This window comes from Ornithodoros turicata, unplaced genomic scaffold (assembly GCF_037126465.1).
Source record: "Ornithodoros turicata isolate Travis unplaced genomic scaffold, ASM3712646v1 Chromosome53, whole genome shotgun sequence".
NCBI lineage: Eukaryota > Metazoa > Arthropoda > Arachnida > Ixodida > Argasidae > Ornithodoros > Ornithodoros turicata.
This window is the reverse complement of record NW_026999381.1, coordinates 828,687-846,375: the sequence shown is the minus strand read 5'-3', so window position 1 is coordinate 846,375 and position 17,689 is coordinate 828,687. Positions and strand designations below refer to the sequence as shown.

General features: G+C 45.0%; 1 protein-coding gene across 4 annotated transcripts in view; it reads right to left on the bottom strand.

Annotated features, from left to right (window-relative positions):
- Nucleotides 1-1,530: 1,530 nt before the first annotated feature.
- LOC135374334 (uncharacterized) overlaps nucleotides 1,531-17,689 on the bottom strand; it is a 267,918-nt gene continuing 251,759 nt past the window's right edge. For 3 of the 4 annotated variants that reach the window (XM_064607321.1, XM_064607320.1, XM_064607318.1), the window contains exons 4-5: nucleotides 11,609-11,767; nucleotides 1,531-8,022 (exon numbers count right to left, since the gene is read on the bottom strand). In XM_064607321.1, coding sequence (XP_064463391.1) covers nucleotides 2,507-7,996 — 5,490 coding nt within the window. In that variant the 5' untranslated portion in view covers nucleotides 7,997-8,022; nucleotides 11,609-11,767 and the 3' untranslated portion in view covers nucleotides 1,531-2,506. The remainder of the gene's footprint in view (nucleotides 8,023-11,608; nucleotides 11,768-17,689) is intronic. The other variant, XM_064607319.1, reaches the window with a different exon arrangement.

Sequence of the window (17,689 nt, the reverse complement as noted above, 5' to 3'; positions counted from 1 at the left end):
TCAATATAATATATACATTACTGTAGTAGAACAGAGTGGGGTCGAGCGTACAAGCAACATGTTCAGACTGAAGATTCCAATCACTAATATCGTTAGGAAAGAATTATTTCAGAAAGGAAGTGATATTACAATGGGGAAGCTTAATCACATGGATGTCGTTCACACGAGAGGAAATGTAGTTAAAAAGCGATAGAACTTGCGTCGTCTGTTTTGTCTGTCTGTGTCCCCTGCACTGGAGTTTTATCGCTTTTAGAAATCTAGTTAGCAGGGACTAGGAGACGATCGCCAGCGTTTGTGTTGTAATACATTTTATGGAAGAGACACCGCCTGGCTATCAACCGTCTTGACTTGAAGATCAACGTCGAGGTTTTTCTTTATACGTGAAACACTCGCGTCTCTGGAATAGTTAGATGTAATGAAGCACATTTTGAACTGACTGTAATGCTTGAATTAAGTACTCTTGATGGGGATCCCATATGGCCGATGCATATTCGAGTTTGGGCAGCACGAATGCACGATATGAAAGCAGCTATGAAAGTGGTGTGGTGGGAGCACAAGATGGCTGCAAAAATTTTATTTGGTAACTCTAAACATAACTCTGAAAACAGCACGCCATCAATGGTCCCATATCCGTCCAAAATTGGCAGCAAATATAAGTTACGTTGGTCCAGTATATAGGTCGTGCAACAAAGGTCTGGTAATACGCCAATGAAACTGCCAATATTGGTCCAATGTTGCAAGCCCGTGGTGAGCCAATGAAAAATACGAATGCCCTGTAGCTATAGTAACTGCCACTCCGGTCTAGTTTTAATTGGTTTGAATGGCAGCACGACAACGGGAAGGCATCACGGTACAATGCATTAATTTTTCTCTCTCTCTTTCGTCTTTTTTGTTATATTTACCTGTGTAGGTACTGAAACACTGCCATGGGTAGCACAGTGGTGAGAGTAGGAGGAGCCAAGGTAACACCACTTATTGCTCTTCATTGGCTTGATTGGCCCTCATTAGGCTCACTAGAACAGAGACAATGCCAATATTGGACCAATATTGTGTGCTGCTCGGGTAGTTAGAATCCTCAAAAGTAACTGTAATAACAACTAAAGCACGCATCCCGAGCTTTCACAAGCTTGGCCATAACTATAACTTGCGTCCCCTCGAAACACGTATCCTTGTGGCTGCTATGAGGCCCTAGGACATGTCCTGCGCTGTGTGCGAGCCGCTAATTCTGATTCTCGCTCATGATGAAGAGGAATAGCAGTCTCTGTTCGAAATATATGGGCGGCTCTCCTCCTGGGACACTTCCCTTCATCTTTGCTTACCGGTTCACTGAATTTTCTCCCCATCTGCATCTCTTGATGACATCTAAGTGGACACATTACTTCCAAGGACAACTGCATATAATCATTTAATCACACGTACACAAATCCAATTTGTAACAGGCATATATTTGAGTCAGTCGAGGTTCCTTTACACGAATCTTGGTTACTTCAAAGTAATATGTTCCGTAATTTGTAACGATAACTGGAAAAGCAATTTGGAACCCATACATTTATTCGGTCGTAATAAAAGTACGAGTGTATCACACATGTGTTTCGCTCGACAATATTTACTTTACACAACTCTGCAGCGAAGTGAGCGAGGGTTCCAAAATAATTTGAATTAAGCCTTCTCCAATGTGCGAAAATACACTTTATTTCATGTACATTTGACATTTCGGTGTATACATTTGACACCAAGGGCGGTAAACTTAGAACCCATATATCTCCAGTGTTGAAGCGTATCACCCTGCTAGATGGATTAAACTTCACACACCTTGCGACTAACATTGGTGACAAGCCATTACCACTCTAAAAAGTATAACAGCTGTATTATAGTTATCTCCAGTCTACGTGAGATGCACTATATAAACATAATCGCACGCAGCCGTATTCTAATACTGTGGCATATCATAGCTAACCATATAACTAGCACATTAGGAATAGACACATTTTTTACACATTTTCAAATCACCTTATGAACCTACTACGAAACGGTACTTTGTAACATAAGGAACAAGAAGAAACAAAACGCATTAGTCATAATCACAATCACAAAAAATCACAGGAGTGATTTTTTTTCAATTTTTGACACTGGATGAATATTTGTGCTTTCTCGGAAGAAGGCAAGGACTGAGTATACTGCTGTTGATACCTCTATTAAAACTGCCATATCGTCTTCAGAGCTCGTGTCCATTGACAACTCGGTGCCACTTGGTATATTTAACCACAACCGTTGGCAACAATCGTCAGCATCATGAATGAAAGTCACTCAAGCGAGTCCATTTCTGAAGGAAGCTAACCAATTTGGGATCTTGACTACTTAGAAGGGCTTCTTGTAATAATTTCTTGCCTTCATAGACCTTAGCAGAAACATTTGTATGTGGAAGCAAGAAAGAAATATAGTTCAGGAGTAGTGATATCTCAGACTTTATTAGACGCCGCAATGAATCACTCGCTACATAATACTTTCAAATGCGGCTGAGTGTTGCACAGAAATGCTTATCTACTGCCATGACATTTGAGTGGAGTACCATCAGTTTCAGACAAGGCGTAGTTTTCATACTCATATAGGCCTTACGAGATGACAGCGGGAGAATAGTCAATAAACTCGCTGTGTCATAATCACAAGAATATGGCAATAATGTCACCAGTCCTTCTCTCATATAATATTCTGCACACATTCGCGTTGGTGAATTGCCGAATGTATTAGGACAGTTCATAAGAGAGTGTGGGATGAGGCATCTCAGAACATTCATTTTCCTTCTGTCAGCGGAAAGAGCACAGCACGTGTAACCCGAAGTGGTGCGCATATTAGGGAATGAGTGGGGAAGAAGGAAGTTCACGATATCAACGGCATCACTTTCACAGGCGAAGTGAAGAGGTGCCCTTCCAATCACGTCACGGGAACTGATTCTAGAGCGGAGTAATAATAACTTCACAACGTCCAGGTGTCCTTTATAGGCGCACACATGCATTGGTGTCTCTCGATCCACATTGATCACGTCCACTGATGTATAAAGAGGGATGAGGAACTTCACCACATTTGTGTGTCCCTTCCACGCGCTCAAGTGCAATGCAGTGTTCTCTCTCTCATCTGTAAAGCACACGGATGAATGTGAGAGGTGAAGTTCCACAGCTTCCACATTACCTTCCTCTGCTTCTATTAGCAACTTCGTATTGCCATCGTCGTCGATCATTTCCGCGTTGACATCGTCAATGTGGAAATCATCGGTGTTATTCATGTGCGACCATCTCCGATATAAGGTAACAATGTCATCATATCCTACGCTATATTTTATATAGTCCTGCTCACTGAGATTTAAATGCGGCAGTAACAGCTTCATGTAATTAATATAATTTTCTTCTTTTATCCTACGTAGCCTCTTCTTGGCCACATCATGTAGCAGTTTACGGCTATAACGATCATCAGCGATCTCATCTAAATGGAGGAAGAGAAATTTCAGACACCAAATTTCTTTTTGAAAATCCCTGGTCATCCACACTAACACCTCCATTCCGCTGATCCTCTGTGCATGCCTAGGGTCACTGTGTCGCAAATAAGGCCATAGAGTTTGCATCAATCCCCTTCCACCATCTTCCGCCCAGACGTACAACGGTGATGAGCCGAACGTTTCAGGTGAGTTCATGAGCGAGTGTGGGATGAGACACCTCACAACGTTGGACACAATACCCAAATATATATATACCCAAATTCTCCAAGAAACGTCTAAGCACGTTTCTCCTTCGTAGTCAAGCATGTGCGCATTTGTGTGAGGTAGAAGAAACGTCACAGCTTTAAGGGAATGAGAGTGAGAAGCCTCATGAAGCGTTGTGTTCAGCCTGATGTGATGTGCGTCATATGTCCGAGTGCGAAGGAGTAACAACTTCATGGCCTCCAAATCATCTCTCTCTGCACATATATCCATCGGAGTGTGTTGCTCATAATCGAGAACATTCACTGAAGGATAAAGAGGAAGAAGTAGCTTCACAATCTCTGCATCTTCACTCAAGTGCAAAGGAGTTTGAAAGTGTCCATTTCTATTGTTAACGGATAAATGTGTGAGGTGAAACTGTGTTGTCTCCAGATTTCCTTCATTCGCACTAATGTGCAACATTGTGTTTCCATCCTTATCAAGAATTCCCGTATCGCAGTAAGGAAGGAGCATTTTACAAACAGTCTCGGACTTTGCGTAAAAAAGGACAGTTCTATTGCTACTGTCTGTAAAACTATCAAGGTTTCCAATTACCGAAGACTCTGCAGAACATCTCAAGCTTCGTTCCTTGCGTGATCCTAATTGGTCCATGATGTCTCTGTCTAGGATTACGGTACTCTCTTTCTGGGACACATAGCTCAGATACACGTCTAAAACGCCTCGTAGGTCATGTCTCACAGCCGTGAATATTGCTCGTTCAAGAAAATGTCTCTTTTGCTCCAAGGTTTCACATGTGCGTAGATTTTTGGTAGAACGTTTCACTGCTTCCTCACTGCATCGAGCGCATAACACGTTAAGTCTGTCTCCCGCAGCCGAAGTCTCAGTCCGCAAGCCTTCCATCCACTCTCCAGCGTATTTTGCGTCCCATGGAGACCGCAGCTCTGCGTACCCAAATGGTGACATTTGAAACAAATCCTTCTTGATTAGCTCATCATCCATCGGAAGCTTCTTTAATGTTGCTTGATCAGAATGCAGGGCTCCTAAGTGCAGTGGCGTCCTTTCGAGCTCATCGACTTTCAACATATCCTCTCTTTGGATATCGAGCTGCTTAAAATATGAAGCGTCATTGTTCATCACAGCAGAGTGAAGGGGAAAGGACTCCGATGCCAGTGCGTCGAACAACATCATTACACCGCCGTATTCTTCTTCACGGTACAGATTGACAATGACATCCCTCACGTCGAAATTTTCTCTTACTTTCGCTTTTTTCAGTAAGTAATCGGCTGCAAAGAATTCAGCGAATGTCTTATGAACGAACTCTGGAATTCCGTTGTTCAGACCATTCAGAAATCCTTCTTTGAGACAATTATTAGCTGCGTCCTTCATTAAACGTCCTTCGGGCTCTAAATTCTCTAGTTCGTCTTTGTTCAATAAGTATTTCAAGGTTTCCTCAGGGAATATACACTTCATAGCGAGGAGTTTATGGTTTTCGTAAAACTGAAGCGCTGCGGAGTCATTCTCCTCTTGTACGGTGTGTAGGCGGAGATTTTCTTTTCTTTTTTCAATTCTGAATACAAGGTGCTTGTACCACACAAACAACTTGTAGACGTGTACAATGTATAAGTTCTTATCGGCTGATATGTTTGCACGTTTAAGTAACGAAGAGTAATCGTCAGACTCTGCAATTTCCCCATTCTTCATTTCAAAGATCATACGAAGCAGGAGAGGGGTTTCTAGGATTGTCTCGTTTGTCTCCTTCAAGTTCGTGTACAGTCGCTGGAACAGCTCGGAAGCTCCATCGTTTTCATTGGTTGAATGAGCTGTTCCCTCATATTTTCTAACGAACTCCGCCTGATTTTCGGCTGAAAAAGGAAGGAGTTCATATGACACCGTGTGCAGAGCATCTTGTGCATGGGTCTTAAATACAGTACGAGTAAACATATATATCTTGCAAGCTTTCTTTTCAGATAGAGACGAAGTAAGCTCCAAGACGCACTTGCGGTATTCTTTGTTCAGTTCATCGAAGGCATCCAAGATGAAGACAATCTGGAAAGGGCTTCCGTTGTTCAAACTTTTCTCGAACAAAGCGAACTCTACACCATCTTTTTGTACTTGGCATAGATCCGCTAGATATCTGCAGATATCCGCTTGACTCGGCGACGCTGTTTTAACAGATGCCATTCTCTGAGGAAGGTCGACGTAGAGCACCCACCAGTTTTCATCTTGATTTTTTACTTCTGTGCACAGACGCTTTGCTAGAGTACTCTTTCCCATACCTGGTGCACCAGAGACTATGACAACCTTCTCGTTTACGTTCAACAAGGCGTCCTCGTTGTAACTCTCACTTCCCGTCATTGGAAGGTGACTAAGACGACCATTTGATGTGGTCCACAAGAGCCTAGTACAAGATTCGTCGAACTTTAGCAGGTGCACTATTTTGTTTTCGAAATGAACATTTTCCAGTAGAGCTTCGTAGTCACCTGACTGTCGTATGAGTACGACTTTCTCGAACTTCTCTAATTCCTCCTTGGCTTTTGGCTTACAACCGGGAGGTAGAAGTGTTGCGAGGTGATTGTGTGGACAGCCCAGAAGTGCGAATGCCTCACTGTCGTCATCTAGATTGCATTCCTTCAAGTTAATTTCCACGGCTCTTCTACACTCTCGTTCCACATAATAGTTCTGAACACGTTCTTCTAGTTCTTGAAGAGGAGGTCCCAGGTCAATGTTCCCCGACTCACATAGCTTTAGGAAAACCGCAGTGTCTACGCAACGTAAGAAGGCATCTATAGTCGTTGCGTCCGAAAGCTTAGAAAGGTCTTGGCCTTGAAGTTTTAGGCGGGAATTTTCGAAAACTCCTTTTTTGCAGATATATGTGACGTGCGCAAAGCTTGCTTCGTCGATCCTATGAACTTTGTGCCTCTCGCCAAAGAATGCATCTTCTTGCACTTGTTTCACCAAGTAGTCTTTACCACTGTCTTCCACGAGCAAGATGACTTTCGATCCAGTGACACAGGATACTTCACCGAAAAGTTTAATCATCTTTTGGACGTTTTCGTTTCGTTGGACCGTTACAAGCGCAAAAGCATATTTGTAGTCTAGTAACACATCCTTCAGTGCGGGGTCCAGCTGTTTTGCATCGAAAAACATATACGGCAGTCCCGTAGATTGCACAGCGTTGTGAACCATTATTTCGAGAAGCCTCAGTTCTGGGCCCGTAACTACGTGAAGCAACCCGTTTTCCCAGACACTGTTCTTCGGTTGGTTCTCGAAATTGACCTTCAGTTTGCCAATGTTGAAAGCTTTGTTGAGTCTCTCGTTTACCTTTTCTATCATTGTCGCATCTATCGACGGGATTCCATTTTGAATGTATTTCTGCATGTCCGGGATGACAGTATCCTCGAAGAACTTTCGTAGTTCCGGTACTTCCTTTTCGAGAACCCTATTTCCGTGATCGCTGCCATATTGAGCTAGTATGTGTGGGATACGAACAATCGCTTCTTGTTCTTCATTTTTCATCAAGCCTAGTCGGATCAAGTCATGCACATCGTCTTTTCTTCGTTTTATGTCATCCAGAATGGCTCTGTATCTCTGTTCCTTTTCTGTATCTTCGCGGGAATACGGCTTGCCATCATTTCTATACACCAGATGAAGTGCCAAATGACAGGATTCGTGAATAAACGTGCCCCGGACTTCGGCTTCCGTTGCTCCGCCTCCGATAGAAATTCTTTGCTTTTCGTAATCAGCAAGTCCGAGGACGCCGCTGTCGCTGCATCCCGTGATCCCCTGAACGTTTTCACTGTTGTAGTCGAATAGTATATCAAGATGCGGTGCTGTGGCAACAACTTTCAATATTTCCTCGTTTAATTGGTCGGTTGAAAGTTCCCTGAACATCTTCTCCAATCGCCCCTCGAGGTCATCACATCTGACGTGGCTCCTTGATTTGCTTTTCAAGTAATAGATGTAGGATTCTTTGCATTCTTTGGTGTAGTATCGTTGTCGTCGAATTTCAGATCGATGAACGCCTGTCAGATATCGATAATACGATGCTTCTTTGTCGTTCTTGAGTCCACATCCACGCGAGACTAAGAGGCCATGTATACGGACGGCTTTCATTTTAACAGCTCTGTAACGAGCTGACCTTTTTTTAACAGGATCCAGCCAAAGTTTCAAAGCAGGTGCAGCATCCAGGCACTTTAGAACACGAGCCTCGTCTTCCTCCGCAATGGCTTCGTGTATTTCCTTCCTGACGTCTTCCCACTCTGGCGACCTTTCCAATTCGAGATCAAATTCAGGTGTCGAAGCCATGTCCTTGGAGATGAAGCGAGAAATTCCTGTAATTTTAACGAGGAATTTAGGAACCTAAGCAACACTAATTGGAATACAAGAAACAGATCAAGTGCGGTAATGTATCTAGACTGCGACTCTCGTTTTTCCGTGTTTGCGCCGCGAAGCAACAATGGCTACAGGGACTCTTGTTTTTTGCTCTGGGATCACGTTGCATAATAAAAGCAGCAATGATCTGTATTACCCTGCTGTGTTTTATGTTGTTGTCTAGTGCCTTTGAGTTTTCAGTGTTTATCGATACCTTGGCTTGTCTCCTTATTTGACTCTGGAGACTACGACGGTCATTTCACGGGAACAGGTTTGTTTCATCGGACACATAACAAGAGACAGTGGGATGGAAGTGTGCGGCTTCCTTATAGCCGTCGACCATATCATATCCTTGCAGGTAGACTGAGGTACACAAAGTGTGGACAAATGCACGTACACAAGACTAGATTCAAACAAAGAATGAAGCATTTCATACACTGAATCCAAGGAAGACACAGAAACAGAATAAAGAGAAAGAATACACTTGGACGTCTCGTCAATAAGGAATGTCATGTATGTAACGTGAATTTCTTAATGAAAATACTGGAGCATTAGAACTGCACGATGAAGCCGATATGGACGATCAAACATTGAACAGCATTGTGAAGCAACAATAATATTGCGATAAAAGATCATTACAAATGAATAATGAATTCAGAACAATGCTAGGACAGAATACGAGTGAAGCAACAGAAGTTTTCGAGTATGTCCGTTCCAGTTCGTAGTGTTTGTTCGTCTGCTTGTGTTACCTCACACTTGGGTAGGGTCCCAGACATACAAGACAAACGGACAGAACAGGACTCAAACAGCAAATGAATTATTTTTGTCACAGGTACGCTAGGTCGGAGTAAGGAGGTCATGCATACACAGTAAATTTATTTACACCTCTATGAGTGTAAAATGAGTGTTAGATAACTCACACCCTTATGGGTGTAAAGGCTGCACCCCAATGATGGGTGTAACAGGGGTGTCACATATTACACCCAAACGAAGGGTGTTTATTGGGTGTATTGACCCCAAAAACGAAAAAAAAAAGGCTTGCTCCCAAGACAGAAGGACGTGACGGTGGACGGTAGGGAACAGGGGAGTTAGTGTGCGTCCTGGGCTGACTTGCGGGTAACTGACATTCGTCGGAAAAATCTTCGGAAAACCCAGACAGTGACAGGATTCGAACCCTTGTCACGGACGTGGAAAGCGATCATCTTCACTACTACACGACGGGAGCTGGTCTCTGAGAGCTTAGCTAGCTGTGCACCCCAAGAGCTTCGAAGAGCTTCGCTAGCTAAGCAAGTCCTTCCGGTTTAACCAAGTCGACACTGCAACAGCAACCTGCCTTCGACATCTGCAAGTGCTGTTGAAGGCTGTTGCTGTCCAACTTCCCTCGTTTTTTCTTAGCTGTTCGTAATCTTTGGTTTTTCTACTTTTTCTTTCCGTATATTATGTTCACAATAACTCATAGTAGTTAGCTCTTTACTTACGTAGACACGTGTATTTTAATTCCTATGTCACCCGCACCAGTAAACCTTCCAGCCAGGGGATCAAGCCCCTGTCACCTATTTTCTGGTTTAGTCCCGTTGAAAGCAGCGCTGACTGCCAAAACGTCGACCCCTAACTATGAGTACAGTTGTCCTACAGTTGGCAATACGACTGTAAATCGATCTCTCGTAATTCCCGTTAATTTTTAATGTAATAAAAGTAGCAATTGTTTTTAACCCCTGTACGGCTTCCCAAGTCTCTCTATTACCTGTGGTCTGTATCTTTTCGCGTCCATTTGCATGTACCAAGTTATCCATACACACACACACAAGAAGATATAGACACTATATATATTACAAACATTATCACAATTCAAAAGAAAACACAGGAGCTTTGTGCATTGTGCGGCATACACCCCTTTTGCACTGATATGAGTGTTGGGCGATTTCATTCAGATTCAGGCAGGGCCCTAACCTCTAGGTCTCCGATTTTTTCCGTCATTTTTTATGGGATAGCCCCACCTGTGGCATGAACACTGGCGCTGGTCCCAGGTTCCGAGACGACGTGGTAGGCGAGATATAAAATCAAGAGCGTCAGGGGTGAAAACAACGGCTGTAATTCGGTAATTACGGCAGGTAATTCGGTCGGCTCAGGACTTCGTTTCGGTGCTGACAGAACGAGGGCACGCAACGCATATCTTGCACCTGCCTTCAGATGAAGTGGCAGCATTCAGGGAATCGAAACAGACCGAATGGTCGTCGGTGCGGCCAGATCCCGGCCTTCCTTCATGTCATGTTTGGTACAAAGCTGACAGAAGTGCACACGGGGATGTTTCCCTTGGGAGAACAATGCGTGAAGTGACGACCACGCTTTAATGCACCTTTAAGGCACTGTTCTCTTTGAATAAAAGATGGAAAATGAAGCGCTTGTTGATCTCATTGCCATTCCTTGTTCCTCTCTTTACCGGGTTTCCCTCATTTTTCTGCAAAGTGGAATGCTTCTGAAGCGAATATATATTCGTTATGAACTGGTACGTGTATTGTGACTCATGCACCAGCATTTATAAACTTGTGGTGAGTACACATGCTTGAAAACAGCAAGTGACGGCGATGTACGCCGGTCCGTCGGGCGTGGCGAAGTATGGCAGTTTGTGAGCGCTGTAACTCGGTCACCAAGCTTTTAGCAACCATGAATTGTATGTCAAAAGAAACCTAAGGCATTCGTCGTGAACCAGAATTTTTTTTTTACAAATCTATCATGGCCTTTTTACGCACGCGCCTCGCGAACTTTGACAAAATTTTCGTACCTCTGACAGCTGCGGCGCAAATTTTATCGAAACGAAACAGGATAGGGAATTGTGCTGCACATCGTTGAACAGAGCGAAAATTAGGCTTTCGTTTAACTTGTAGCTCATTGTTTTGCTAAAATCACGAACGCAGATATATGTGAACAAAAAGTGCGTAAAATTCGGTAGGGATGGCTTTTCTAGGATTTTTTACAAAAGGTTTCGCTCGTCGGAGACAAGAATTATTAATCAGCCCCAGAGCCTATGACATGGTTAATAGGTTGCGGAAGACTGGAGGCTGTGGTCGTTACAGACGCCGGATTAGATGGCTTCAAAGTGGGCAGAAATCGCTTCGGAGCACAGCCGTTGTTTTCACCTCTGACGCTCTTGATTTTATATCTCGCCTACCACGTCGTCTCGGAACCTGAGACCAACGCCAGTGTTCATGCCACAGGTGGGGCTATCTCATAAAAAATAACGGAAAAAATCGGAGACCCAAAGGTTAGGGCCCTGCCTGAATCTGAATGAAATCGCCCTGTTCTAAAATTTAGCATAGTGTGTAACAAAAGTGTGATCGGGGTGTATTGGTACATTACACCCCTTTGACACCAACACGGGTGCTTAGTGGAGTGTAGTATAAGTGTAATTCGGGTGTGTCCCCATAGTACACAGTTTTCACACCGGGAAGGGCATAAAAAAAATAAAATTACTGTGTAGACCGCGTGGGATCGTGAGGGGTTGGGTAATGCATTCTGGAGTCGGGGCTAAATAAAAAGATTACGTACCGTACAGCAGAGCAAGGAAACCCTACAAGATGGCGCGTATGCAGGCAAGCTGGTGGTAGAAGTCCATTATGTAAAAGCCTGAGCCTGGGCACACAGACTGTGTGCTCCTGTGTTGATGTCGTCCTGGGCAGCTCAGGTAGCAGAGTACGAGCAAGGTATCTGGAGCGAGAGAAACAGAAGAATGTATTACAAAACACCGTATAGACTGCACTTAAGTCCAAGACATGATTTTCTTTCCAAAGCAGGGAAGTGACCTGATGAATTAAAAAAGGGGAATTCACTTCTCTTTTGAAAGGACGTTCGTATCCAGAAACTCATCTGTGAAAGCGGAATCACTGTGCTCGGTATCGGTCGACAATCCACATGGACATTTTTTCTTTTTCTTTTATCGTACGAAAAGAGCTTCGACATTAAATGGAGGGACTTTAAATCCCTTTAAAGACGTCACGCCACCGGAGCCTCCGCTGCTCCGGCGTCCTCTTACTTCCTACCCAGCTCATACCACACAACATTCACACCAGGACAACTCAAAGTATGATAATACCAAGACTGCTAATTTCGGGACAACTTATACCGGGACTTCATGCAGTGCTAGCACGATTTATCGCTTGGCATGAGTTGTCAAGGTACAGGTTATGCTAGTCTTGGTCGAGTTTGATACGAGTTGTCTCGTATGAGTTATCCGGCAGGATCTGCTACGCCCCAAAACTATGTGATGCACCTGCACGGTTGCGGCATTCTTTTTCTCAATGCCGCGACTCCATTGGTTCTTAGCCAGTGAGGTTTGGTCGTTCACCTAGAGATGGAATTCCGGCATGCCATTAACGTACGGCGTCTGCATTTCCCATGGATTCCATCGAATGAGAGTCAAGCTGCGCCACTCTATCGCGTGGGGCATTTTGGATACCGCAGTCTGTCGTCCACGAAGAACGACATAAGAGTACAGTTTGGCATCGACTGGAACCGAAGGGACCATGCCTTTAAGTGGGCTCTGTTGTAGGAGGGTTGGAAGAAGTTCACAAGGGGTGCGGCAGTCCGGGTGGCCACTCTGCGGTCACTCTGCAGAGGCTCACCCCATTGTCATGCAGGGCTTTCGAGCAGGTAGCCTGGTATACAGTCGTATTCTTTTCTTTTACGGGACTTCCCCGTTAACATATGTGAATTTTGTTAAATCGCTTCTCTAAAGAATACGTACTCCATTTCTTCCATTCAACAGCATCAGTACTGTCACAACTTATCTTGCAAACGGACTCTCTCCAAACCTGGATGTGCGCATTTTTGTGGGTCGCTTGGATGAAGACCGCGTTTGGATGAAGACCGATGAAGCGTTTTCCAAACCAACCGACTGCGTGGGGGGAAATATATTTGAAGTCCTTCTGAACTGCGTTTAGGATGAAGAAATCTGCGCCATGCCACATCCCCTGAACAGGTCAAAACAATTCGTAGGCGGTAATGGTGTATCCTGCACTACTTTGGTACACCGGCCTTAGAATGTTGTGGGGGAAGAAAACGTTTAAAGGCACGAAGTTAAACAGTTATATACGCAACAGCCACAGAGCGAGTGCAACTCCTTCGACTCCTCTCGTAGCACCCTCCTCCTTCACTTTCCTCCTCGCGCTCTCCGCACTATTGCCGTACGTTCCTCTCTGCTTTCCCCCTCTCATACTTTCCTCCTTCGCTTCGCTCCTCGTTCGCTCTGGCGGTTAAGGGTGGCTAAAGGCGGTGTCACACTGCGCCGACAACGGAACTGTCCTGACATGACCTATCGGCTGACATCCAAAGACATCGTGTCCGCGAACCAGTCAAACTGCACATACAAGAGACGGCCGACACAGACATCCGTATGTCGGAATCGACATATGCCACTATCGACGGACCCTCCTGACAAAGCCCTGCACACTGAATGACAGCGATAACCGACAAGCTGCGTTGTCCCTTCTTTCAACATGGCGTCCTGAGTACGCCTTTTGGGAAAAGTACGGCGAATTCTCGTTGTTTATACTTGGTAGTCATTATTACGAACGTCGAGGCCAACACAGACGCAGTTGTACCTCATTTCTTGACGCTATGTCTCCCCTGCTTCAGTTCGCCTTGGAAGGCTTTGCAATGCGCTTTCCGTGGCGACCCTTGGTGATTGCGTCATGTGAAGTGGGATTGTGTGCGCTGTCACGTGTGTTGTTTGCCTTCATGGACTCCTATTCCGTTTTGGGATTCGTCAACGGTGCTCCGAGCGGTGACCTCATAATTCTTCTATGTGCGCTTCGATACCCCACCCGACGGGGGACTCCTAGGTTAAACTTCTGGACAATCGGACTCCGTTCAGTTTCGTCCGTCTTACTGTTGCACCTTCAACTGTTGAGTCAGCTGTGTCCTCCAAGCTGAGTTTGTTACAATACGAGTGTGTAACTGGATTACTCAATGATCGGGTGACCTGTATGCTCCGTGCTTAGGATATGCAAGTTTCATGCTCGGAAACTTTTAAAATAGTTGCTGTTGTTAAGTAAATGCAAATACCATTTAATACCGTTCGTGAATAGGCCAAGCCACAATCTTTGCCTGAAAAAAAAGAAAAAACTTTTCGTGCAGTATGTGTCTGTTGTCGGCGATATACTTTGAGCAACGATCAAACCGCTGACGACGCATCGTCAGACATTGTGTGTCTTCCGAATTTGTCATCCAAATGTATCATACAGAAGCGACATTTTGTTTAATTGCGTCTGTCGCTGTCGGTCGGCGCAGTGTCACAGCTGTGCTTTGCAATACAAAGTACGGTGACAAAGTCTGTCTTCCGTCGGCATCGGCGCCATGTCAGTGTCGTGTCGGTCCAGTGTGACAGCCCCTTTAGAGTGAGACGGAACGGAGCGTAACGACACGAATCATCAGGCACTGCCGGTGAGTTCATAGTTCGACGGCACTCGGTGAAACGCGATGCGTCAGCAGCCGTCGGGGGAGCAGAGCAATGCTCAACATCTGGCACCGGCACCGAGCTGTGCACGACGTGGGCTCTGGTGGGCTCGCGTTTCTCATGCAGGAAGGAAACACAAGGAGCGGCTCTCCGCGCCAGGCTAGCGTAGCCACCCTCTAGCGGTCACTCGAGTCAACATCGCCCATTGCTTCCTGTCCACCACGTGATCCCCTCTAAAGTTTCGGTTTTGCGTTGCTTTGTTTCTTGCGCTGCTCTCCGTATGATTTTGCTTTTTGAAAGTAATTTATTGTGAAAACGTGAGCACCATCGTAGAAACGACCTATGGTAATGTGTTACGGCTACGGCTACTTGTTGTTCGTAAGTACACGGTCAGTTGTTTTACTTTTAGTCGCCCTTGTGTGTTGGAGTCATCTTGAATTGTTCATTTGGGACCTCAAGCTGTGCCGCAGATTCATTTCATATCTTCTGTTGTTGTACAAATCTGATTAATGGAACGGCATTCTTTTCCACCTAATCAAGGGACGTACATTCGTTGGAAGTAACCGTTACAACACGTGATGTTTCCAGTCCCACGGAATCCTTTTGCGTTCTGCACACTGTGACTGGTCTTCTAATAGAACAGTAAACATTCGAACACACAGAAATAAAGCGCAGGCACGCGTTCAACTTAATACTGCCATATAAGCTGTGACACAACTACAGCTCGCATCGTCTGCTCTGTTGGCGCCATGCTGTCTGGAGGGTCACGTGAGCGGTCACGTGGTAGACAGGAGTATCCCAGAATACAATGCGAAGCCGGATACGCTCGTCCCGTCGGAAGAGCCGCTCCTTGTGTTTCATTCCTCCATGGCATTTTGCATTATGGCGTCGCCCATTCTCATTGTCCTGGACTCTCTGTTAATTTGTTTTGCCCACACCGGCCTTGTGACGTCACCCGCGGAAACTGGTCTATAGAATACACTACCGATGGTCTATAGACGCGCGACTTTCTTCAACTGAATGTGCACATTGGGGGTCCCAACCCTATTACAGCAGTACAAGCAAACACAATGGGAAAACGGATTGTTTTCTGTCGATTCCAGCACACGTGTACAGTTGCCAGGTATGACCGCTTTCCCTAGTTACGAAGTGAGAAAACCTTTGATGGCTTTTTCGTTAGATTATGACCCCGGTAGGATTAAGATGAGGAAGAGTGGCGTAGCGATAGGTTCCTGTAGGCACGGAGTTATGGCTGCGACGGGCGAAGACTACGTCTGACTCTAAACCAGCTTCTAAAGCGCCGGTGCTTCTCAACGCTGGTGCGGGCGCCTAAGAGGTGCGTTCCAAAATGACACACATTTAGCCACCATGAGTTTGTGACATCATGGCATTCTTCCTGACCCACATGAAAATGAAGGGAAGCGAATTCGACCCGCACGTTTAGATATGGGGAAAACAATCACGTAAATGTGCAAAGACTAAATGCCTACGGGAATAATGTAGAGGTATTTTTTTATTTTTCGCTTTTTCGCGCATTTCTCCACAATCGCGAATTTAAGTTCCCGCGGGTAACTTTGGCCATATCGGGGCAAAAATAGTGCGGCGTTCTATGCTGTACCGTGATTACCTCGACCCTTTCTACTCCATGCAGCATAGAAAGTTGAAGCAAGCCGCAGAAGAATGGTTTCTGCCATCATGCAAGATGTAAAGAAATTGATCACGCTTTTGTTACCCCTACAAACACATTGCACTGTACACGTATATTCCACCATACGCTCTAAGCTAAGCGTCCGCCGCGCCACGGAAAATCCTGGCGGCAGCCATAGGAACTAGTTGTGTGAGTCCACTCGGTTTTCGATTGCTATTCTTACGCTTTCAATCGTCACCTTGCATCGCTGACGCCGCATCTGAACTGATAACTGCGAAAGGTAATGCCGTACCGCACAATCTGTTGCGTCCTTGGGTGTACAAAAACATATGATAATGCCGGGTATGGGGAAAACAAAGGTCCCTGGTTGTGTGGGCAGAAAAATGCTTCCCCTAGGCTCCTGCGCACCCAAAAATACAAGGGTGTGGTTGCGGATAACTGATGAAACACGTCACAGCCGATCGAGTTTTACCATTCGCTCTCCCCATTTGTTGAAAAAGGAGGCATAGACCTTTTCTCGTATGTTAATAGATAATAATATATGCACGCGAATGTAATCGCTTTTATGTTCACCATTGAATGTCGTGTGGCTTTTATTCTTCATAAACATCAATGTTAATTAAGAAACCTGTGTCCCCCAATTTCTAAAATCAGGAGGGTGTATGACAACATTTGGTCAGCTAGGATCAGTTTCATCGAGTTTCCAGAGTGATTGCTCTATTTTTGTGTACACGGAACCCCGTTAGACCATTGTTTCCGCCCACGCAAGCAGGGACTATTTTTTTCGGGACCCGAGAACGCCCCACGGGGTACAAGGTTCTAGAGTTTCCCACCAAATCCACACGAAGTGGACATGAGAAGAAAATTAATGTCGGCCGTCAAACGTATACGTGTCACAAAATAAGCTACTCCGTGGATTCTATCTGTCTTCTTTTTTGCCAATGATCCTAATTGCTTGCCGTGATCAGACCGTATATCGTTCGTGTTGCGTTGAGTGATGATGTATGTTCTTCATTCAGAACCGAATTTCCGATTAGCTTGGACCTTTTCGCCTTTCCTGACTCAGCTAAAGAGAATTCTGCATCCCTGTGCTGTAGGTGCAAACTTTGCAAGGTTGCTGTAAAAGTATAAAAGAAAACACAAGCAAGTGCGGCGCTCACGAAAAAAAGCTAAAAGAATTGTAATAACGCAGACACGCCTGCTTCTGCATGCCTTATAGTCTTATGACCGCTGACGACAGAAACTAGTCGTTCGGAGTTTGAAGCGATTGAAATCCTCAAAGTTACAAAACCGATTCACACAATTTCGATGTTCAAGTTGCCCGTCATACACTTTTGACTGGTTTTCATATCGGACGACTCACACAAAAAGTTGGCTTTCCTACCGCTACGTGGCAGCGCAAAGCGCCACCTTTAGTCTGTGCACGAGGCGTATACCACGAAGCCGCAACATGCCTTTCCCCGCCTTCTCAAAGCCAACTTGTATGATAATACGACATCTCAACCAGACTGTTCAGTGACCTGAGTGA